This window comes from Erpetoichthys calabaricus, chromosome 4, assembly GCF_900747795.2.
Source record: "Erpetoichthys calabaricus chromosome 4, fErpCal1.3, whole genome shotgun sequence".
NCBI lineage: Eukaryota > Metazoa > Chordata > Cladistia > Polypteriformes > Polypteridae > Erpetoichthys > Erpetoichthys calabaricus.
In genome coordinates, this window is record NC_041397.2 from 209,433,310 (window position 1) to 209,458,309 (window position 25,000).

Below are 25,000 nucleotides of genomic sequence, written 5' to 3' on the forward strand. Positions count from 1 at the left end.
GTTCATAACAGTGCCCCCACAGGCTTGGACAGTAAGCACAGGTATGAAGGATATACAGTGGAACCTCGGTTCACGACCATAATTCATTCCAAAACTCTGGTCGTAACCCGATTTGGTCGTGAACCGAAGCAATTTCCCCCCATAGGATTGTATGTAAATACAATTAATCCGTTCAAGACCGTACGAACTGTATGTAAATATATTTTTTTTTAAAGTTTTTAAGCACACATATAGTTAACTATACCATAGAATGCACAGCGTAATAGTAAACTAAATGTAAAAACATTGAATAACACTGAGAATACCTTGAACTACAGAGAAAACTAACACTGCAAGAGTTTGCGCTATAGCGCTACGAACCGCTCGCTAAAAACACTTTTTTTAATGAGTTTTAAGCACAGGGAAAAAATGAACATTTAAAAAATCCATAATTTAGTAAACCACCAAGAAAAGTAACATTGCAACAATGCACGCTACGAACCGATCGCTGTAAACAGAAGTGAAAACAAAAACAAGCCCCGTGCATTCTTTAACTGCCTTCTCTGCCTTAGGCGTCCAGCCCCCTCTCTCTCACTGTCTCTCTCGCCCCTGTGTGTGTGTGTGTCTCTCGCGCACCTGTGTGTGTGTGTCTCTCTCGCATGCCTGTGTGTGTGTGTGTGTCTCTCTCTCTGTCTCTCCTGTGTGTATGTGTGTCGCGCACTCTCTCTCTAGCTACACAGGGAGAGACTGAGCACATGCGGAAATCATCGGCATGCACAAACCGAAAGGGAAACTGGCTTGTTCGTATACCGAGTGTGTGGTCGTGAACAGATGCAAAAGTTTGGGTAACTTTTTGGTCGTTTGTACGTGTTCAGAGACGTTCGTGAACCGAGGATCCACTGTACATCACTTCATCCACCTCTCTTCTCAACTTAATGCACCAATCACTCTAGAACAGGTAAATGTGGTCTCATCAGACAACATGACATTTTTCCGTTGCTCCAGAGTCCAATCTTTATGCTCCTATTAAATTGAAGCCTTTCTCCCTGATTAGCTTCACTGATAAGTGCTTTTCTTAATGCTACACAATACCTTGAGCTCTCTTCACATTATGTATGTGGAAATGCTCTTACTTTCACTATTAAGCATAGCCATGAGTTCTACTGTTGATTTTTTTTTTTTTTTTTTTTTAAGATTTGATTTCATCATGATCATTCAAGATTTTTTTCCAAACACATTTGTTACTTGAACATCATGGTTCACCACTGTCCTTCTAGGTTTTAATAATGCATTGGACAGTTGTTAACCTAATTTTAGTAGCTTCAACAATCTCTTTAGCTGTTTTCTTTGCTTGATACGGGCCAATAATTTGACCCTTCTGAAACAGTGTAACATCTTTTCCACAACCACAGGATATGTCTTCCGACATAATTATTTAAGAAATGAGACGCTACTCACTGCATTAGTTAGGGTTGCCAGCTGGAACATATTAATCACTGCAGTACATATCCAATGGAAGGCTATTAGCAATTTGCTTAGTCAAATCCATCCATCCATTATCCAACCCGCTATCCAAGTGATTATTTTTTTTAGGGCAGGCAGTGTATCTAGTGAAATGAAGAAATAAGAAAAAGCACCTAGTTATCCTATGAGTGTATTCAAACAATTCTAGAATAAATTACTAGAAATAAAAAACTAACACCAAACTTTTTTGGCAATCCTTACAGTGTATTAACTATTGGTTTGCATCTTACATTGTGGCTTCTGCACTTCTATTCATGAAGTGTTCTGCAGACAGTAGTCTCTGACACATACACATCTACCTCCTGAAGACTGTTTCTGATTTATCGTATGGGCATTTGGGGCTTTTTCTTTACTGAAGTGAGGATTCTTCTGTCACAAGCAGTGGAGGTCTTATTGGCAAACCAGTCCCTTTGCAATTACTGGGCTCACCTGTTCATTGTTTTATTTTCAGCATTCTAAAAAGTTGATTTAGGTAATCCAAAGGTTTTACCTATAGCTCTAATGGTTTAGTTCTTGTTTTCAGTCTCATAATGGCTTATTTGATTTTCATTGGCACTGTTCTTGTCCTCATGTTGAATAATGGCATCTACAGATTCCAAAGGTAGTGTGTAGGTAGTAGCAAGCCTAGGTATCTTTTGGATTAACTAAGTAATCACAAACACCTGTGACATCAATTATCCCAAACATTATGGTGCCCTGAAATGAGAGGACCATGTAGAAAAAGTGTTTCCATTTCTACGTGGTGTGACAAAAAGTATGGAAATACCATGGCTCATGTGTATGTGGCAAAAACCTTCTCTTTTTTTTAAAAAAAAATAAAGATATCCCAAAGCAAACATGTACTCTATATATTAAACAGCATTTATTATGAAATCTACAAATTTCATGAAGTGATGAATAGCTGTGATTGATCATTTGCTGCACTCTCTTCACTTTATAATTAGAAGTCATCTTTTGCCTTACAACAAAGTGAAATTTCATTAGTGCTCCCTACCAACAAGGAAAACATGCTAAAACTTTAATGATTACTTTCAAATATACCGTATATACTCACGTAAAGTCGGGTCTTGAAACCTGAAAAATTGATCATAAAATGAAACCCTGACTTATACGCCCTTTCAAAAATGTGACACTTACATTATTTATTTATTTTTTTACATCTTGTTGCCTCCAGTTTCTCAGACGCATCGAATTTTGTTGCAGCAGCACAGGTGCCAATTTCTTTCGCTACTTCAACGACGTTTAATTTAAAACCAACTTCATATTTTCTTCTGATTGAATCCTCCATCGTAGATGAGGGATGCTTTTATGATAAAGGTGTATGAGGGTGTGAGATACAAAAAACATAAATCAGTGCAAATGTTGCTTCGGAATAGTTTGGGTATAACCGTGTGGTCACGTAGGCACAATACATAGGAGATAAAAAGGCAGTGTGCTCCATGGTTACTTTCTCAGGTGGGCTATAGCATATCATAATCTCTTGGCCAATAGCATGAGTTTTCTGCATTTGACTTATACGACCGACATTATGAAATACCAGAAATTATACAGTAAAATCAAGTCCTGACTTATCTGCAGGAGAACTTATCTGCGAGTATATACGGTACCTGAAATTCACAAATATCCAGTATTATAATTCACAACTCAGTCCACTGTAGTGCTTACACAGCCACACACATGCTAATCTGTATACCTTTAGGGAGTTGGAAGGAAAACCTGAGATTCCAATGAAAAATCCCACATAGACAAGTGAAGAACATTCAGACTGCAATATGTGGATGCAGATTTCAAACCTAGGAGGTAGAACCTTTAAGGCAACAGTGCCAACCACTATGTCACTGTCACATTCCTTTAGTGTTATTAACATTTCAAATATGTAGGTGGTGTGGACAAGATACATTTATCACACAAACATTATGCTTCCTCCCTAACATTTACCATATCAAAATGTTATACATGAAGTAATGCATATGGATATGTTTTGTTTACAGGAAACGGCACCCTGTCCAAGGTCTGTTCCTGACATTCTTTTAAACATCCTGTCTGCATTGTCTTGCTACCTAGTGGAATAATTTTAATTTATATCAGTCTTTATATAGATGTACCATGGTCATAAATTTTGTCCATTTATTATCTTACAGTAGAATGTAGGGGTGAAACAGGATTGACTAAGTTTATCATCTTTATATAATGGTGAACTTTCCCCTCATTAAAACTGCACTGATTGAACTAATGAGCTGTCTGCTTCAATGTTTTTTGTTGTTAACCTAATTTTTGTTTCTCAATTTATTTTCCATTTCTGACAAATTTTGACACAGAAGAAATTATATAATGCCTTGAGGAAAAAATAAACAAGGATTTCATGGTAAAAATATAACATTACATAAAAGGTTAATTTCATTTTTATCATGCCCAGGCTGCTAGAGCTTAAATGTTCACATTGTCATTTCAAAACATTGACAATATTCAATACTATCGCACACGGTTTTGTGGTTGTAGAGACTGAGAGATTCTTGTGGACTACAAATAATTAGCTGCTCTATCCATATTCCGCTGAAAGCGTCTACATGGAGTGGTGGGGGAATGGTGTGTGGGTGTTTTAGCTTGGGATACAGGAGTTAGTTAAGCTGTCTCACAGATTGCTGCAACTTGGCACATGTAGCAGTATTTGTTTATGGCATTATGATGATTCAAAGGTGATTTGATCCAAGTTAAGTTAAAATTGCTACAAATCATGATGCCATGTTATCATAAAACTCTAAAATTAGATCTGTCATAAAATTAATTTTAATAAATGTCTATCAATGGAAAACTAGAAATTAGGAATTACTTTTATTCACTCAAATACAGTGTCCTCAGTTGTTCTCTCTCTACCATCTTCTGAAAAAACAAAAAAACGGCAACTCACCATGTGTTATAGAAAAGAAATCTCGTTTTGTTGTTTCATCGTAGTTGGCTTCAGCACATATTTTCCCTTTTCTTGTTACGCAGGCAAACGAAATGCTGCAAAAAGTACATATTGGTATTATGAACTTTCAATGTACAATGTGCTTGCAGAAGGACAATGATATTAACAAAAAAAATAAGGTATTTCATTTGATACATACGTAGCATAATCAATTTATTTCATATTTCTTATCTCGTGTACATAGTACAAGAACATTTCTTTATCCCTGCAAGCAGTGCTTCCCAATGGAGGTCAGTGCACGTGTATATTAGTATATGATATTGAGGGGGGGGGGGTCCCTATGAAGCATCGAGCACCGCTAGTACTGGCCCACTTCAAGGACCGCCTGCAAGACCAGACAGGCACCACCATACCTCCTCTGCTCTCCTTGTCCTCCACTTGAATGTCACTGCATAGTTTATGTAAACTATAACACCACAAGAATAGGCTCCAGCTGCACACAACCCCACCAAAGATAAGCAGGTTAGGAAAACTGATGGTGAATGAAAAGTATTGTAACATTGCTGACAAGCTCCATTTGCCTGGGGATCAACCACCATATGAGCAGACATTCAAATGAGTGACTTCAGGAAATGCTTTAAAATGGACATACCACCCAAAGCCTCAAAAGAATTCCAACCATAAAGCCTTATTATCCTATAGATAAAGGAAGGAAAGTAATTTCTTTCACTAAAACTTGACATAAAACTAATCAAATGTGATAGAATTTGTGTTTGTGTCAAATTTAAACATTGATTTACTCAAGAAATGGTGCCAAAATAGCAAAAATAAAAAAAAAAAATAAGGAGAACACTGTGATTTTTTTTTTTTTTTTTTTTCAAATTTTATTATACACTGCAGTATATTTCAGGTTCATACAATACCAGGTTAGTTTTTTCATCTCTGAGGTGTTCCCAGGCATGACAACGGTACCTGTGAAAACGTTCATGTTGATAAAATAGAGAAAAATAGTTACAGCATTTTGTACCATGGGCACCCCTCCTACCTCCAGAACCTCTCCAGGCAGGGGGTGCCCAAAAGATAAATATGAAAAATATAAAATTTATATAAAATAAAATGTTTATATAAAATATAATTTCTCACATACACGCATACACATATTTATTATATATATATATATATATATATATATATATATATATATATATATATATATATATATAAAAACACGCACACACACACAAATCACACATTTTCGTTTATTTTTCTCACCTTTGGCACTGTCCTTTTTTTTTTTTTTTAAATATGGACACGTTATATATCATTGGAAACTGTAAAGCAGCTATAAAATGGTATAAAGCCTGCGATGGCACAACTCACAGAGCCATGGCCACCCTAACTGAAATGATTGCTGGTGCCAGGCTAGCATACCCACCTGTTCTTTTTATGGTTACTATTACATGAATGCTTCATTACACGGTGATGTGTTTGGGCTTGTTTTATTCAGCAGAAGCTACTGTAATTTAACTTGTCTGTATTTGCTGTTGCTTTGTGAAGTTATATGCATTTATTCTAAAAGGGTAGGTCCATTGTTCTAACAGGGCCTTGTTTGGTGTCTATGGAAGTGTCACAGTCTCAGCTATCCAGTGATGTAGTAATAATAATAATAATAATAAATTTTATTTATATTGCACTTTATATTTTAGCAATCTCAAAGTGCTACAGAGTAAAAATAAAAATAATAAAACAAGAAAATCTATTTATACTTTAACAAAATATCTTTCTAAAAAGATGAGTTTTTAGATTCCGTTTAAAAACATCAGTTGACTGTGGGGCTCTCAGGTAGTCAGGGAGGGCGTTCCACAGTCTCGGCGTCACAGATGAAAAAGCCCTATCACCCATACTGCGAAGCTTGGTTCTAGGGACTTGGAGAGTATTAGTGTGTACAGAGCGGAGGGTGCGTGAGGAGGTATAAGGGGTAAGGAGTTCCTGTAAGTAAAGGGGGGCATATCCATAAATGCACTGATGGGTGAGGAGAACGACCTTGTACTCAATTCTGAGTGGGACAGGGAGCCAGTGAAGGGGTTTAAGGATTGGGGTGATATGGTCATGCTTTCGCACCGTCATCAGGATCCTGGCAGCACTGTTCTGAATATACTGGAGTCTCTGAATACTCTTGCCAGGAATCCTGATGAGAAGCGCATTACAGTAATCCAGCCTGGAGGAGACAAAGGCATGGACGAGCTTCTCTGCATCTGCCAGGGTGAGAGTTGAGTGGAGTTTAGCGATGTTCTTGAGGTGGTAGAAAGAAGACTTACAGAGGTGTTTGATGTGGGTGTCAAAGGTGAGTTGAGGGTCCATTTTAACACCCAAATTAGTGACAGATGTGGAAAGGGGGATGTTTTGGCCAGCGAAAGTGAATACTGGTGATGGTAGAAGAGCGGAGATGGTGTGATGTGCCAACTAAGATGGCTTCTGTTTTGGATCTGTTTAGCTGAAGAAAACTGAGCCTCATCCACGCCTCTATCTCCTCCAGGCAGGTAGTCAATGTAGATATTGGCAGAGGAGCAGCAGAGGAGGTAGGGGTAGTCCTGAGGTAAAGCTGAGTGTCATCAGCATAGCAATGGAAAGATAAACCATGTCAGCTAATGACATTTCCAAGAGGGAGCATGTAGATGGTGAAAAGGATGGGGCCTAGCACAGAGCCCTGTGGGACACCACAGGTGACGTTATGGGTATGAGATTTTGCGCTGCCCAGGGCGACATGCTCAGTTCTGCCGGTCAGGTAAGATGTTTCCTGAGAGTCCAATGGTGTATTTCAGGCGGTGAAGGAGGATGTTGTGGTCTATTGTGTCAAAAGCAGCTGTCAGTTCAAGGAGGATGAGTAAAAAAGGGGAACCAGTATCTGCTGTTATCAGAAGATCATTGGTGACCCTGACCAGGGCTGTTTCGGTGCTATGGCCAGGGCGGAAACCAGACTGAAGCTTTTCAAACAGATTATTCAGTTTGAGGTGATCATGAAGTTGTGTTGCAACTGTTTTTTCCACAAGTTTAGAGAGAAATGGAAGATTAGAGATGGGCCTATAATCATAGTACAATAATAGTTCAGCTTTGCACTTTCAAGAAATTTCTGTAGTACTAGGGTGTTGTACCGTGTTAGCCATTATGAATGTAGAGAAAAGCCAAGCAAAATGACACCTTTTATTGGCTAACTAGAAAGATTACAATATGCAAGCTTTCGAGGCAACTCAGGCCCCTTCTTCATCTTGCCTGAAGAAGGGGCCTGAGTTGCCTCGAAAGCTTGCATATTGTAATCTTTCTAGTTAGCCAATAAAAGGTGTCATTTTGTTTGGCTTTTCTCTACAAGAAATTTCTGCAAATGTTTGAACCCATGTGAGGTTTGCGATGGTATGACCCACTCAGCAAGAGCCACTACCACCCAGAATCGGCAGGTGGTTCAATCCAGTACTCCTGTACTCCAGCAGCAGCATACTGATAAAAAAACAATATTAAAGAGTGATAAAAATGCAGGATAACAGAACTTTTGCATTTGGGAAGACTCTGAGTTGTATTGGAAGTCCTATCTATATAGGCTGAACAGGACCGGAGAAAGTACAGGCCCCTATGGCGCTCCTGTACTGCTGACCACAATGTCAGACCTGCAGTTCCCAAGACGCACATACTGAGATCTGTCTGTAAGATAGTCCACGATCCATGACACCAGGTATGAATCTACTCCCATCTCTGTCAGCTTGTCCCTAAGGAGCAGATGTGGGATGGTGTTGAAGGCGCTAGAGAAGTCCAGAAACATAATTCTTACTGCACCACTGCCTCTGTCCAAGTGAGAGAGGTAAAGATGTTTCAAAACATGTTTGAACCCTTGTCAACCTGGTACCAGGCCGCTTAGTGTTTCGGCTACCTAAAAGAGCAAGAAATCATGGACACTCTGTGTCTGTGAGCACCACAGCAGCACATACTTGCGCTCTTTTTATTCAAACTTTGTGTGTGATACACTGATCAAACTACCTTCCCTCCGCTACAGTGCACTACTGCTAAACTAGCTAAAGTCTGGAATGTCATGTGCCTCCTGCTGCAAATATTTGTGCCTGAGGCGTGCAAGATTTAAAAAAAAAAAAAAAAAAAAAAAAAAAGTGACAGCTTCAGCTTTGCACTTTGAAGAAATTTCTGCAAATGTTTGAACCCAATCAAAAATGTTTATTTACATCAACAATGTGTCTGGCCAATGAACACTGGATGATATTATCGACCATCAGCTCAGCCCTACAAGGTGCTATACATAACACATATATGCATGAAACATAAACAGACATTTTCCATCCTGGTAAAGTCATGAGTCACAAGTTCATCTAACCTGTCCATCTTTGGGGCTTTCTGAGAAAAACTGTAGTACTTGGCAGGGGAGCCCACAAAGACATTTGTCAAACGTGGACTCCACGTGGAAAAATAAAAACTGGAGAAGTGATTTGAACCCAGGATGCTGAATCTATGATATGCTGTACAGTAATTACAAATATATAATGGCTCAAAAAAATTAAACATAGTAAAAAAAAAAAAAATGTTAAAACATAAACATAGAACCAGCCCGTAAAATATACAAAACAGTAGTTTATGCATCCATCCATCCATTTTCCAACCCACTGAATCCGAACACAGGGTCACGGGGGGTCTGATGGAGCCAATCCCAGCCAACACAGGGCACAAGGCAGGGTTGAAAACATAAGTACACTTTCAGCTCTATTAATTTATGCATTGAAATATAACTATTCGTCATTTAACTTCAGGTGACAAACAACACATAAATGGTTTCGTTTTGCAATATTTACTCCACAAAACATTAGCTACCATTTCGTTCACACACAAGTCAGTCTTACTAACAGATCAAATGTTACAGTGCAATATTTTTATCATAATTTATTTAGAATATTAATTGAACATTCCAAATTATAGTGCAATTTATTAATTATTCAAAATTGATTGATTGTTTTTGCATTTGACCAGGAACAGCGGATAAAGGAACTCTCTAAGAAGCCTACACCTTCCTCTGCAACAACAGCGGCCTCTCCTGTTTCCACCACTGGGGGAGCTATTAATACTGTTCCAGCTATTGACCTTTTTTCAACCCCTAGCTCCACAAACAGGTTCTAATTTAATGTATACTATTAGTATTTGTAATAATAATAATACAGCCTTCATTTTTATTAAGCTCATCTAGAAGATACATTTTAAAGCTATACTAAATGCTCACTTGATTAATTTAGATAACTAGTTTGTTATTTTGTTTAATCAAATATAATACAAATAAAATAAGTCTCTTACACATTTTTATGAATAGTATTTCAGTTATGAAAGCCTGCACATTTATATAGTAACAGCATATTGAATATATTGTCATTTAATTTTCTCATTACTTAAAAATTCAGTTAACACATTTTCTTTTTTTGTATTAAGTTTTTGGTCATGTCTCCTTTTAGCACATCAAAGCTGCCAAATGACTTGCTTGATTTGCAGCCAACATTTCAGACATCAGTCCATCCCATTTCAACTGCGCTCCCAGTAGTTAGTACATGGGGCGGTAAGTAGTACTGTTTTATTTTTTTGATTATTAGACTTACGCTTTATGAAGGATTTTGAAATGGCATTCTCTATGAGTGAAATCTAATAAAACAAATATGTATTAATGATTTACTTTAGCATTTGACTGGCATTTGAAATGGTATTGGGTTTTGTACTGAGTTTTTTTTTTTTTTTTAATTATGATTAATGACTATTATTTCTAATCTTTTTATGTTAGGTGTGTATTGGGGCAGTTTCTATGTAGTTGAAGGTTGTATGATATTGCTATTGTTTGTTTGATATCCAATGCGTATAAAATGAATGGATGATTGTAATGACTGAAGGCAGTGCTTTTTTGTAACAGATTGCTGAGCGATTTCATTTTCAGAATTTTAGATCATTAGAACAATTGTGATCAGAACAGGCCATTCAGCCTAAAATACTTGCCGGTCCTATTCACCTAGATTCTCTTAAATAACACTGTTGAGATTTGTTGGTCCCTGAAGTCCTATTCTGTATCACACTATCTATAAATCTATTTGATGTGCCTATGAATTTTTGTGTGAATTGTCTGTTAAGTTTCCAGCTGTGTTACCGTTTTGTTGTTGAACAATTTATTTTAATGTTAACAGCTGAGATATGCTGTATTAATCCATTCATAATTTTAAAAACTTCAATTTGCAACCTCTTAATCTCTGTTTGCTTATCCTGAGAAGATTCATCTACTTTAGTCTTTCCTTATAGATCATACCTCTCAGTCCCAGAATCAGCTTAGACACTGTCTCCCAGCTTTCAATTACACTGCTGCATCTTTTTTTGTAATATGGAGACCTAAACCATACAAAGCCCTCTAGGTGAGGCCTCACTATTACATTACAGTATATGCCTTGAGCATAGCTGTGCTTGACTTGTATATAACGTAACATCCTATTAATCTGTTTGGTCGCTTCTTCAACACTGTCTTGATGAAGTTAATGATGAGTCCACTATGACTTCTAGATGTTTCTTATAAGCTGTATTTTCAAGGTACAAGCCCCACATGATGTATTCAAATCTAACAATTCTACTTCCACACAAATCTGCCCAATCCTGTACACTGTCCAGGTCCCACTTTGTAACAATTTAACTGATTCTGCCTTATCTGGCTTTCCACTTAGTTTGATATCAGCTAGAAATAGATCATCTGATTAACTGGACTCTTATTTATATTCCTATTTAGATCTTTCATTTATATTAAAAAGCACAGCAGTCCCAGCACTGATCCGTGATGGATACCACTTTTAACATCACCTAAATCTGATTTTTTTTTTCCACACACTAACCCTTTACCTCCTGTGTTTCATCAAATTTTGTAACCACCTACTGTATACATTAAGTCTTGAATTCCCACTTTTTGTAGCTTGATCACTAAACTTGTGGCATTTTATCAAGATAGAGTAAATAATGTCATATGCACAATTTATCTTATGCTTTTGTTGCTTCCTCTTATAATTCCAGCATATTATTAAAACACAGGTTCTATATTGTTGGACTTCCTGTTACCTCACTAGGCTACTTTGTTCTGCATCTTCCTCCAGATCTTTAAGGTCTTTGGGACAATCACTTTTGATTGTTCCCCATTCTCATGTGCAATCAAAGAAAAAGCATGCTTTTTCACTAGCTGCCTAGTGTCTATCTCTGTTTATTGGGACTGGTTCTTCTGTTAGTGCCTTTAAGGCCCAGATTTAGCCTACCCACTCAAAATGTGTTTTAGTTTTTGAATATGCATTCTGTCTAAATTAATTTCACTTCTGAAATATAGGATATAAGGTTTCAAAATAGGAAAATGTAAAAATTTTTATGGCAAATGTTCTTTCTTTGTACTATATTCTTAATAAATAATATTTTATTAAAAGGCAGCAGGTAGGCAGCATGGTGCAGTGTTAAAGACTTTTGATTTCAAACCATGAAATTGTAGGTTCAAATATCGCCGTATCAGCCCATTATCAACTAATGATAATAGTAATATTTCTAAGAATATTTTACCTTATCTCTGCTGTAGGCTTAAGTGGTATCAGAGGTACAGAAACAAAATGAATGAACACAAATGGGATATCATGACCTGTTAAAATGCTTATTTATTCATTTTAAATTATGTGTTGTCCAGTTGTGTGATCAGGTGGTATAAATTATATTTTTAAATTCACGTAAAGTTTTGGCTGATTTTTTTAGTGTTTAGATCACAATACAGATATGATGTATATGAATTGCTACATTTTTTTAATGTCATCACAAGTGATTCGGACAGGATTAAAATGACAGAGATGCTCCAGTAATAATTACTTTACCCCACCTCCTGGTGTAAAAGCTTTTGTCCTTTACATTTAAAATATAGGGAAGATTTAGTAGATTTCCAATTCATGTTTGTGCTCTGTTTGTGTGATCTATCTCTTTTCTCTTTCTGTAGTCCTTCTCTTGCTTGTTATGCCGGCTGTCACGTAGAGTAGCAACAAAGCTCCTCCACATATGTCTGTCTTGTGCTAGCTTCCCTATGGTTTCCCAGCTGTGGCTTAGGGGCCTTAGCTCAGTACTGCTCCATGTGCTTCTGGGTCTTCCTTACTTGCATTTTCCTTCAGGGTGCAGCGAAATGCAGTATTGGTGGTAGTACTCTTTGTTCTGATGACTTGTTCAGTACAACTTCATTTCCTCTTCATCAGAATGGTTTTATGTTGTTTTTTACGGCCAACCATCTCATTGTTTGGAATAGCTTTTGGCAAGAAAATGTGCCTCTAAAACACTTCATGTGAATGTAGATGGTTTGTTAATGTTACTTGCTACTGTTCTCCAGCATTCTGACCCATACAGCACCTTCCTTTTGTTTTTCACCTCTGCCAGTAATATATGTACCTTGCAATAACTCTGGAAGGCCACTACGCAAAGTTGTGGTGGTTTCCTTTGTTGCTGTTTCCATAACAAGGGGGCTTTTTGTAGGATAGAGTTATTAGCCCTGTGCCCTACCCAAAAACTGGAAGGACCACGGATTGCTCTTTGTCTGGTCTCTGTGCTTCAACCATTCTGGCTTAGGTGACCCTGCTGGAAACTTAGGTTCCTGCTGGCATTGCTGTAGGGGTCCTTGAGACATGCAAGCTACAGGCCCACAAGAAGGTAACATTCCACCCTGATAGTTTTCCTTTAATAGACCTGTTTTACCTTGTTTTATTGCTGTGATAACTTAGCTTGGTTACATTAATTTCTTTGCATTCTTCTGTTTTTTTTTTCCAAATCCATTCCAAGTTGTATCTGAGTATTTCTTTCTCTACCTAAAGTATATCCATCCATCCATCCATTTCCTTGCCCGCTTATCCAGGGTAATAGAGTTACAGGTAAGGTGGAAGCTATCCCAGCAAGCATAAGGTGTAAGTCAAGAGCATCACATGGACAGGCCTCCACTCCATAACAAGGTGCAAACGCACATGCACACATTGACTACGGTCAATTTACATAATGCCAGTTTATCTAACCTGCATTTGGACTGTGGAAAGAAACATATGCAGACACAGAGAGAAAATAAGAACCCCACACAATACAAATTTCCATATTGGATTGGTCGAGCCCCTGGTTAACAACGACCACCACCAGTGCTGTTAGCCAACAGGGTGCTGGCGGAAATTGGGCTACTGTTGGCCGAAGGAGAAGAAGAGGGGGAGACGTGTCCAGAAGCAGGAGGAGAGGTGGAAAGTAAAGAGAGTGGAACTGAGGGTAGGAACTTTGAATACTGGCAGTATGACTGGTAAGGGGAGAGAGCAGATATGATGGAGAGAAGGAAGGTTGATATATTGTGCGTGCAAGAGACTAAATGGAAGGGGAGTAAGGCCAGGTGGATTGGAGGTGGATTCAAATTGTTCTATCATGGTGTGGATGGGAGGAGAAATGGGGTAGGAGTTATTCTGAAGGAACAGTATGTCAAGAGTGTTTTGGAGGTAAAAAGAGTGTCAGACAGAGTAATGATTAAGAAGCTGGAAATTGGAGGTGTGATGATGAATGTTGTTAGTGCATATGCACCGCAAGTTGTGTGTGCAATGGGTAAGAAAGAAGATTTTTGGAGTGAGTTGGATGAAGTGATGAACGGTGTACCCAAGGGACAGAAAGTGTTGATTGGAGCGGATTTCAATGGGCATGTTGGTGAAGGGAACAGTGGAGACGAGGAGGTGATCGGTAGGCATGGTGTCAAGGAGAGGAATGAAGATGTTCAGAGGATAGTGGATTCTGCCAAAAGGATGGACATGGCTGTGGTGAATACGTATTTTAAGAAGAGGGAGCAACATAGGGTTACGTACAAGAGTGGAGGAAGATGCACGCAGGTAGATTACATCCTATGCAGAAGAGTTGATCTGAAGGAGATTGAAGACTGCAAAGTGGTGGCAGGGGAAAGTGTAGTTAAGCAGCATAGGATGGTGGTCTGTAGGATGACATTGGAGATGAAGAAGAGGAAGAGAGTGAGGGCAGAGCCAAGGATCAAATGGTGGAAGTTGAAAAGGAAGAATGCAAGGTTGAGTTTAGGGAGGAGGTGAGACCGGCACTGGGTGGCAGTGAAGAGTTACCAGTAGGCTGGGAAACTAGCTGTAGCAAGGGTGACAGCAAGGAGGGTGCTTGGCGTGACATCTAGAAAGAGGAAGGAGGAAAAGGAAACCTGGTGGTTGAATGAGGAAATACAGGAGAGTATACAGAGGAAGAGGATGGCAAAGAAGAAGTGGGATGGTTAGACAGATGCAGAAAGTAGACGAGTACAAGGAGATAAGGCGCAAGGTGAAGAGAGAGGTGGCGAAGGCTAAAGAAAAGGCGTATGATGAGTTGTATGAGAAGCTGGACACTAAGGAAGGAGAAAAGGACTTGTACCGATTGGCTAGACAGAGGGACCGAGCTGGGAAAGATGTGCAGCAGGTTAGGGTGATAAAGGATAAAGATGGAAACATACAAGTGAGGAGAGTGTGTTGAGCAGATGGAAAGAGTACTTTGAGAGGCTGATGAATGAAGAGAACGAGAGAGAGAAGAGGTTGGATGATGTGGAGAGAGTGAATCAGGAAGTGCAACAGATTAGCAAGGAAGAAGTAAGGACAGCTATGAAGAGGATGAAAAATGGAAAGGCCGTTGGTCCAGATGACATACCTATGGAAGCATGGAGGTGTTTAGGAGAGATGGCAGTGGAGTTTTTAACCAGATTGTTTAATGGAATCTTGGAAAGTGAGAGGATGCCTGAGGAGTGGAGAAGAAGTGTACTGGTGCCGATATTTAAGAATAAGGGGGATGTGTAGGACTGCAGTAACTACAGGGGAATACAATTGATGAGCCACAGCATGAAGGTATGGGAAAGAGTAGTGGAAGCTAGGTTAAGAAGTGAGGTGATGATTAGTGAGCAGCAGTATGGTTTCATGCCAAGAAAGAGCAGTATGTAAGAGTTGTACAGGATATGTACAAGGGAAGTATGACAGTGGTGAAGTCTGCGGTAGGAGTGACGAATGCATTCAAGTTGGAGGTCGGATTACATCAGGGATCGGCTCTGAGCCCTTTATTTGCAATGGTGATGGACAGGTTGATGGACGAGATTAGACAGGAGTCCCTGTGGACTATGATGTTTGCTGATGACATTCTGATCTGTAGTGATAGTAGGGAGCAGGTTGAGGAGACCCTGGAGAGGTGGAGATATGCTCTAGAGAGGAGAGGAATGAAGGTTAGTTAACAACAAGACAGAATACATGTGTGTAAATGAGAGGGAGGTCAGTGGAATGGTGAGGATGCAGGGAGTAGAGTTGGCGAAGGTGGATGAGTTTAAAAACTCAGAGTAATGGGGATTGTGGAAGAGAGGTGAAAAAGAGGGTGCAGGCAGGGTGGAATAGGTGGAGAAGAGTGTCAGGAGTAATTTGTGACAGACCGGTATCAGCAATAGTGAAAGGGAAGGTCTACAGGACGGTAGTGAGACCAGCTATGTTATATGGGTTGGAGACCGTGGCACTGACCAGAAAGCAGGAGACCGAGCTGGAGGTAGCAGAGTTAAAGATGCTAAAATTTGTGCTGGGTGTGGCGAGGATGGATAGGATTAGAAATGGGTACATTAGAGGGTCAGCTCAAGTTGGATGGTTGGGAGTCAAAGTCAGAGAGGCGAGATTGCATTGGTTTGGACATGTGCAGAGGAGAGATGCTGGGTATATTGGGAGGAGGATGCTAAGGATAGAGCTGCCAGGGAAGAGGAAAAGAGGAAGGCCTAAGCGAAGGTTTATGGATGTGGTGAGAGAGGACATCCAGGTGATGGGTGTAACAGAGCAAGATGCAGAGGACAGAAAGATATGGAAGAAGATGATCTGCTGTGGCAACCCCTAATGAGAGCAGCCGAAAGTAGAAGAAGAAAGAAGAAGACAAGGAGCACATGGATGCAAACCCCAGTCTCCTTGTGGTGAGGCAGTTTTCATCTTGTTATGTTGAACTATTGCTTACTCCATGAAATACAGTTCTGCCTGTCTACTGTATATTAGTTTTCATTTCTATATTATTTCCAGTCTGTCTTGGAAATTCAGTTTAGTTTTGTTTTCCTTTATCGTATATTTTTAGTTTTAGTGTAGTTTTTATTTCACAAAAATATATATATTTTTTATTTATCTTAGTTTCAATTTTAGTAATTATGGTATGATTAAAGAGATATTTTTGAGTTTAGTTTTGTGCCGCAGATAGAACTATACAATTAATGGGTTTGGATGTAATATTAGTGCGGTGGGTTGGCACCCTGCCCAGGATTGGTTCCCTGCCTTGTGCCCTGTGTTGGCTGGGATTGGCTCCAGCAGACCCCCGTGACCCTGTGTTCGGATTCAGCGGGTTGGAAAATGGATGGATGGATGGATATAATATTAGTTGGTAGAAGTTTACAGGTGTGTCCGGTTAAAAAACAAGCAATAACAAAAACAGATACTGAATATAATTTTACTGTATTTACTATTTTTTGGTACTAATAACTACAGCATACAACAAATCCTACTCCAAGATAATGTCCTTACAATTGATGTCTTCAGTGTTTCATTAAAAAAATGTCCCACGCAGGACATTGTTGTTTTCTACCAGCTTGGTTAATTTCCAGTGCTGTCTCAGTATCCTAAGGTTTATGGACAGAAAATTGCCAGCTGCAGGTCTGAAAGTTATCAAAAATCAGGAAATAGATTGCAGTGTTCTGACAGATAAGATCGAGAAAATTATTGGGTAGCTTATGGAGTAGGGGGTCTTTAGGGTTGAATCAGTGTTCAGGCCCCTGTGAGGGGTACACAGAAAAACAATATATAGTTTCAAGGCTTATGAGCGGAGATCAAGAACAGGCAATAGGTGTATGGACACCAATAAAATGACAGAAACAGTATCTGAGATTATGTTCAATGTGAACTGTATTTACATTCATCCAGAAATTTTCTAAACCTGTTTATCAAAAGCAGGATCACAGAAAAGGTAAAACCTATCTCAGCCAGCATCAAGCACTAGGCATGAAGAATCCCTGGACAAAGTTGCCAGCCCAGCTGTACTATATATATATATATATATATATATATATATATATATATATATAATATATATATATAATATACAGTACTGTGCAAATGTTTTAGGCAGGTGTGAAAAAATGCTGTAAACAAAGAATGCTTTCAGAAATATAAATAATGATTGTTTATTGTTATCAATTTACATAATGCAAAGTGAGCGAACAAAAGAAAAATCTAAATCAAATCAATTTTTGGTGTTACTACCTTTTGCCTTCAAACCAGCATCAATTCTTATAGGTACACTTGCACAAAGTCAGGGATTTTGTAGGATTATAGTCAGGTGTATGATCAACAAATTATACCAAACAGGTGCTAATGATCATCAATGTCACACGTTAGAGGTGGGCAGTATGACCAAAATTCTATATCACGGTATTTTTCTAAATTCTGCCAGTTTCACGGTATTAGACGGTATTTTTTTCCCCATGCATGAGTGGATGTTAACCACATTTTCCACTGCAATTACTGCAGTAGACTGGCTAAGAATAACCTATTAGACTGTTATGAGAATTGTACATCGTACAAAAAGACATTTTAATGTGCACACAAGTATTAATCCAGGTTTGCATGGCCCCATAAAGTGATAGTTTTCAAGGGGGTGGCACTAAAGAGAAGGAATCACATTGCATGACAGATGCAGTCAAAATATAGAACCTTTAATTGAACAATTTTTGCAAAAGCTTAAACTATGATTTTGACAACATATTTTCAACCATCCAAAGAGGCATTTAGACTTAGTAAAATATCCAGAGTAGTGCTGGGCGGTATGACCAAAATTCTATATCACGGTATTTTTCAAGATTGTACCGGTTTCACGGTATTCGACGGTATTTTTTTCCCCATGCATGAGTTAATCACATTTTCCACTGCAATTACTGCAGTAGACTGGCTAAGAATAACCTATTCCACTGTCATGAGAATTGTACATTGTACAAAAAAACATTTTAATGTGCACACAAGTATTAATACAGGTTTGCATGGCTCCATAAAGTGATAGTTTTCAAAGGGGGGGGCGCACTAATGAAGAGAAGGAATCACACTGCATGACAGTTGCTGTCAAAATATAGAACCTTTTTATTGAACAAATTTTGCAAAACACTTAAACTAAAACTTTGACAACAAATTGTCAACCATCCAAAGAGGCATTTAGTTGTATTGCACTGAACGTGTCTTAGAAAAGGAATAAATGGCAAATATTTTTTGTAAACCAACTACACTTTGTTAATGTTAACAATTTCTGTCCACTGACATGTTAAAGTGACTTTTTAAACAACTTTACCATCATTAAACTGCATAATATATAAACTAATAAATAATAACAATAAAATAAATAATAGTGCAACTTTCAGTAATAATACTATTACATCAAAACTTCAAGCCCAGGTACATTACACAGTATTCACCAAACTAAAATAAATCAAGTGCAACTTGCAGATGACATCTTTACCAACTGAACCGTCATTAAGGCAAATTGCATTAATATAGACCTTGCTTCAAGCTACGATATATATATATAATGAATAATAAAATTGCAACTTGCATTTATAATACTATTTGTTGTTTAGTGGGTCAAAAAAAACAAAAAAAAAATGGTCCGTTTTTAAATCCAGTTCGCCGTGTCTGTCTTCGTGGGCGCGATTGCTCGACCGCAGGGAGTTGATGAGGTGATTGGGGTGAGTCGCATCTGATCATTCTCAATTGCTTCGTCGGCTTAGTGTGGCGTGTGAATAAGGCGCTGAGCCCACGGACGGAGACGTATATTTATGGGCCGGCAGGATGGGGGAAGGAAAAAAGAAAAGATAGAACACAAGGAGGTTAAAGAAGGGAAAAGGCAGTCAAGGGAGACGATCCAGACACCAGGAAGGAGAAGGCAGCACGAGCTGGGGCTCCGTGAGGGAGTGCAGACTTAGGCGATCTAGGGGCTGGTTCACCCCACTGAGTAAGCTTGTGGAGTGGGGCGAGCGAAATGTAAGACCTCCAAATGGATCTGAGGAGCGACTGAGTGAGCACGAAGAAAGACGGGAGGTGTGCCGACCTCGGACGGTCTGGCTGCGCAGTGTGGCGGCAGCCAAAACAGGGGTTGGCAGAAAGCAGTTCGTGCTGCAAAGGCTCCGTCAGCAACGCCAGTGAAGGGTGAGCTGTGGAGACAGAAGGTGGTGTGCTGCGATCGGGCGAGGAGAGAGACTGCATTTTAACAGATATATTTATTATGGATTTTATCCCCACATTTCACTGGCTTTATGGATTTGCTATTTATTTGGGTACTGTATTTTTCTGAACACTGTCCAACGGACATTTTTGGTTTTACTTTGACTGTTTTTAACAAAAGCACTTGAGCACTTTCCAACATCCCCTGGCTTCAATGAGATTTCTCAGCTCATCTCGGTCATAACTATCGACGGTGTTGGTTCAATAGACTCCCATGTGGGAAGAGGGAGTCTGTAGGGGACCGGCACCGTCACAGTATTACACAGTAACCAGATACATTACACAGTATTGAAAAAAAAATAAAATAAAACAAGTACAACTTGGCTTGCAGTATTATCCAGTAGTATAGAAACAGTATTCATACATTTGAACATAATGCTCCACATCCGACCTTTTAAAACCAAAGAATCTACACATAACAGACACAGCACCTTTTTTCGTCAAAAGTTCTTCTGTGTTATCATGTTCAACTTTATTGTCTGCTACAGCTTCAGTTTCAGAATGTTCCCTGTCCATTTTCACCGCTCAATACCTCCACTAACACATGTACTCTGTTGGATGCGTATTTTGTGGTGCACCAGTGAAAAAGGTCCCCCTTAAAAAGTTTCCCGCTGCGCCACGTTCCGAATGTTATTTAGGCTGTTTAAACCGGTGTTCCGGTATAAGAAAAATCCATCTCATAACAAAAATAAAAAACGGTTTTTGGTATGAACCGGTATACCGCCCAGCAATAATCCAGAGGTGTTTGTCAAAAGTTGGATTGCACTGAACACGTCTTAGAAAAGGAATAAATAGTAAATATTTTTTGTAAACCAACTACACTTTCTGTTAATGTTAACAATCTCTGTCCACTGACACGTTAAAGTGACTTTTTAAACAATTTTACCATCATTAAACTGCATAATATTTAAACTAATAAATAATAACAATAAAATACATAATACTATTACTGATAGTTGCACCATTACTGCAAGGCTTCAAGTCCAGGTGCATTACACAGTATTCACCAAATTAAAATAAAATAAAACAAGTGCAACTTGGTGATGACATCTTCCTAACTGTACCATCATTTAGGCAAACTGCATTAATATGGACCTTGTTTCAAGCTAAGCTATATACATAAATAATAAAAACTGCAACTTGCATTTATAATGCTGTTTGTGGTATAGCCCTATGGAAGCGCATTAGGGCCACTGTGAAGAAAAAAAAATATGGACATGGAAGAAAAAAAACAAACTATATGTCGAGAATAAATTCGACATGTTGACTATGTCAAGATTAAAGTCGACATTTCCACTTTATTCTCATAGTTTATTTTATAATTAAAGTAGAATGTTGTAAACTAAACTTCATCCTAAAATCAATGTTTAATTTACTAGATTTTCTCAAACCCCATCACAAGTTAATGCAGCACATCAAATACTTTGTGTTAAGTGTTCCCCGACCCAGTCGTTAATCACTACGCTTCTTAAACTGACTTCCTCCGCACTAAGAGCAGGCGCCTGCAGCAATCACCGCACAGAATCCATTCACTTCATGATATTCCTGCTCTCTACCAAAACCCCAGTTCCTATCTTTCCTTTTTCTTTCTCCACATTACCAATCACCACACGATAAACGTCTTTGTGAAATTAAAACTAGTTATTAACTTAGCCGACGGAATGTTCAGAACTTTAAAAATATCTTCGTTATACATGTTTAATTATGCCATCCATTCAGAGTTGCGCCCATCACAGGATGAATACAAGCAAAACATACACTAGCAAGTACAAAAACAAGTACAACTTGGCTTGCAGTATTATCCAGTAGTATAGAAACAGTATTTACACATCTGACCTTTTAAAACTAAAGTATCTCCAGGCGACGGACGTGACTCCTTTTTTTCGGCAAAAGTTCTTCTGTTCATCATGTTCAACTTTACTTTTAGTTCAGTTTCGGAATGCTCTCTGTCCATTTTCACCGCGCGGCATACCTATGCTTCCGCCCACTATTTGGTGGTGTAGCAGTGAAAAAGAGCCCTAGTGCAACAAATCTGTGTTTAGCGGTGTAGCAGTGAAAAAGGTCCCCACTTGAACAGTTTCCCGCTGCGCCACGTTCCGAACATCATTTAGGCAATTTAAGCCGGTGTTGCGGTATAAGAAAAATCCATATCATAAAAAAAAATAAAAAACGGTTTTTGGTATGAACCGGTATACCGGCCAGCACTATCACACATAGGTTGAAACACAGTCACTAACTGACACAGAAACAGCTGTGTAGGAGGCTTAAAACTGGGTGAGGAACAGCCAAACTCTGCTACCAAGGTGAGGTTGTGGAAGACAGTTTCATGTCATGGCAAGATTGAGCACAGCAACAAGACACAAGGTAGTAGTTATACTGCATCAGCAAGGTCTCTCCCAGACAAAGATTTCAAAGCAGACTGGGGTTTCAAGATGTGCTGTTCAAGCTCTTTTGAAGAAGCACAAAGAAACGGGCAATGTTGAGGATCGTAGACGCAGTGGTCGGCCAAGGAAACTTAGTGCAGCAGATGAAAGACACATCAAGCTTATTACCCTTCAAAATCGGAAGATGTCCAGCAGTGCCATCAGCTCAGAACTGGCAGAAACCAGTGGGACCCAGGTACACCCATCTATTGTCCGGAGAAGTCTGGCCAGAAGTGGTCTTCATGGAAGAGTTGCAGCCAAAAAGCCACACCTCCGACGTGGCAACAAGGCCAAGTGACTCAAGTATGCACAAAAACATAGGAACTGGGGTGCAGAAAAATGGCAGCAGGTGCTCTGGACTGATGAGTCAAAATTTGAAATATTTGGCTGTAGCAGATAGCAGTTTGTTCGTCGAAGGGCTGGAGAGCGGTACAATAATGAATGTCTGCAGGCAACAGTGAAGCACGATGGAGGTTCCTTGAACGTCTGGGGCTGCATTTCTGCAAATGGAGTTGGAGATTTGGTCAGGATTAATGGTGTTCTCAATGCTGAGAAATACAGGCAGATACTTATCCATCATGCAATACCATCAGGGAGGCATATGATTGGCCCCAAATTTATTCTGCAGCAGGACAACGACCCCAAACATACAGCCAAAGTCATTAAGAACTATCTTCAGCGTAAAGAAGAACAAGAAGTCCTGGTAGTGATGGTACGGCCCACACAGAGCCCTGATCTCAACATCATCGAGTGTGTCTGGGATTACATGAAGAGACAGAAGGATGTGAGGAAGCCTACATCCACAGAAGATCTGTGGTTAGTTCTCCAAGATGTTTGGAACAACCTACCAGCCGAGTTCCTTCAAAAACTGTGTGCAAGTGTACCTAGAAGAATTGATGCTGTTTTGAAGGCAAAGGGTGGTCACACCAAATATTGATTTGATTCAGATTTCTCTTTTGTTCATTCATGGCATTTTGTTGATTGATGAAAATAAATGATTAACACTTCCATTTTTGAAAGCATTCTTTGTTTACAGCATTTTTTCACACCTGCCTAAAACTTTTGCACAGTTCTGTATATTATATATACAGTGGAACCTCGGTTTGCGAGCATAATTTGCTCCGGAAACATGCTCGTAGTCCAAAGCACTCATATATCAAAGTGAATTTCCCCATAAGACATAATGGAAACTCGGATGATTTGTTCCACAACCCAAAACTATTCATATAAAAATGATTAATACAAAATATAAAGTAAAAATACATAAAACAAATTAACCTGCACTTTACCTTTGAAAAGAATCATGGCTGGTGTGAATGAGTTTCTAAACTCTTGTGGGATTGCACCCGACGGGACGACACGCGGAAGAGCGTCCCAAAGCAATCGCAGTCTCCCAGCGCTGTAGCAGTTCGCCGTAAAAGTGAATCCGAAAAGATCGCGGACATGCTATAAGCGCCTGCCGTCGATGGGTGATACAAGGAACATTATAAATGCGCAGGGCCCTGTCTGACTGCTGTGTCTGTGTATAGGAGAGCGGCAGATCCCGCTACAATAAATAACCGTGCTGTTGCTGTTTCAAGCTGAATAAAGCTGGTGTCGCTAAAGTACTGAGACTCAGCTTCGTGTTTTAGGGTGCAAGACGGGGACTCGCACGTCACAGCACACGCGTTCACACACATACACACACACACACACACACACACACGAGCGCATACACACACACACGCACGCACGTATACACACACACGAGCGAGCGCGTGCACACACACACACACACGAGCACGCGCGCACACACACAGTCACAATGCTAATGCTGCAGTAAACAGTATACGCTCGTACGGATGTTGACTATATGAGTGAAGCACGCCGACACAGACGGAGAATAGGAGACGATTGCCCACAATCCCCCAGCGAGAGAGAGAGAGAGAGAGAAGAACCATCAGCTCAGTTGTGATCACATGACGCTCAGCAGACAAAGCGTATACATACTACTCGTACTGCAAGACCTTGCTCGTTTTTCAAGTCAAAATTTATTAAAAATTTTTGCTTGTCTTGCAAAACACTCGTAAACCAAGTTACTCGCGAACCGAGGTTCCACTGTGTGTGTGTGTATGTATGTATGTGTATATATATATATATATACAGGTGCTGGTCATAAAATTAGAATATCATGACAAAGTTGATTTATTTCAGTAATTCGATTCAAAAAGTGAAACTTGTATATTAGATTCATTCATTACACACAGACTGATGTATTTCAAATGTTTATTTCTTTTAATGTTGATGATTATAACTGACAACTAATGAAAGTCCCAAATTCAGTATCTCGGAAAATTAGAATATCAATTAAGACCAATGCAAAAAAAGGATTTTTTAGAAATGTTGGCCAACTGAAAGGTATGAACATGAAATGTATGAGCATGTACAGCACTCAAAATTTAGTTGGGGCTCCTTTGGCCTGGATTACTGCAGCAATGCGGCGTGGCATGGAGTCGATCAGTCTGTGGCACTGCTCAGGTGTTATGAGAGCCCATGTTGCTCTGATAGTGGCCTTCAGCTCTTCTGAATTGTTGGGTCTGGCGTATTGCATCTTCCTCTTCACAATACCCCATAGATTTTCTATGGGGTTAAGGTCAGGCGAGTTTGCTGGCCAATCAAGAACAGGGATACCATGGTCCTTAAACCAGGTACTGGTAGCTTTGGCACTGTGTGCAGGTGCCAGGTCCTGTTGGAAAATGAAATCTGCATCTCCATAAAGTTTGTCAGCAGCAGGAAGCATGAAGTGCTCTAAAACTTCCTGGTAGACGGCTGCGTTGACCTTGGACCTCAGA

The 25,000-nt window shown here is 39.4% G+C and overlaps 1 protein-coding gene across 1 annotated transcript in view; it reads left to right on the forward strand.

Annotated features, from left to right (window-relative positions):
- Positions 1-25,000, forward strand: part of picalma (phosphatidylinositol binding clathrin assembly protein a) — a 215,161-nt gene that overhangs the window by 118,170 nt on the left and 71,991 nt on the right. The window contains 2 exon segments of the mRNA XM_051926984.1: positions 9,431-9,570; positions 9,904-10,004. Of these exon segments, the coding sequence (XP_051782944.1) occupies positions 9,431-9,570; positions 9,904-10,004 (241 nt within the window).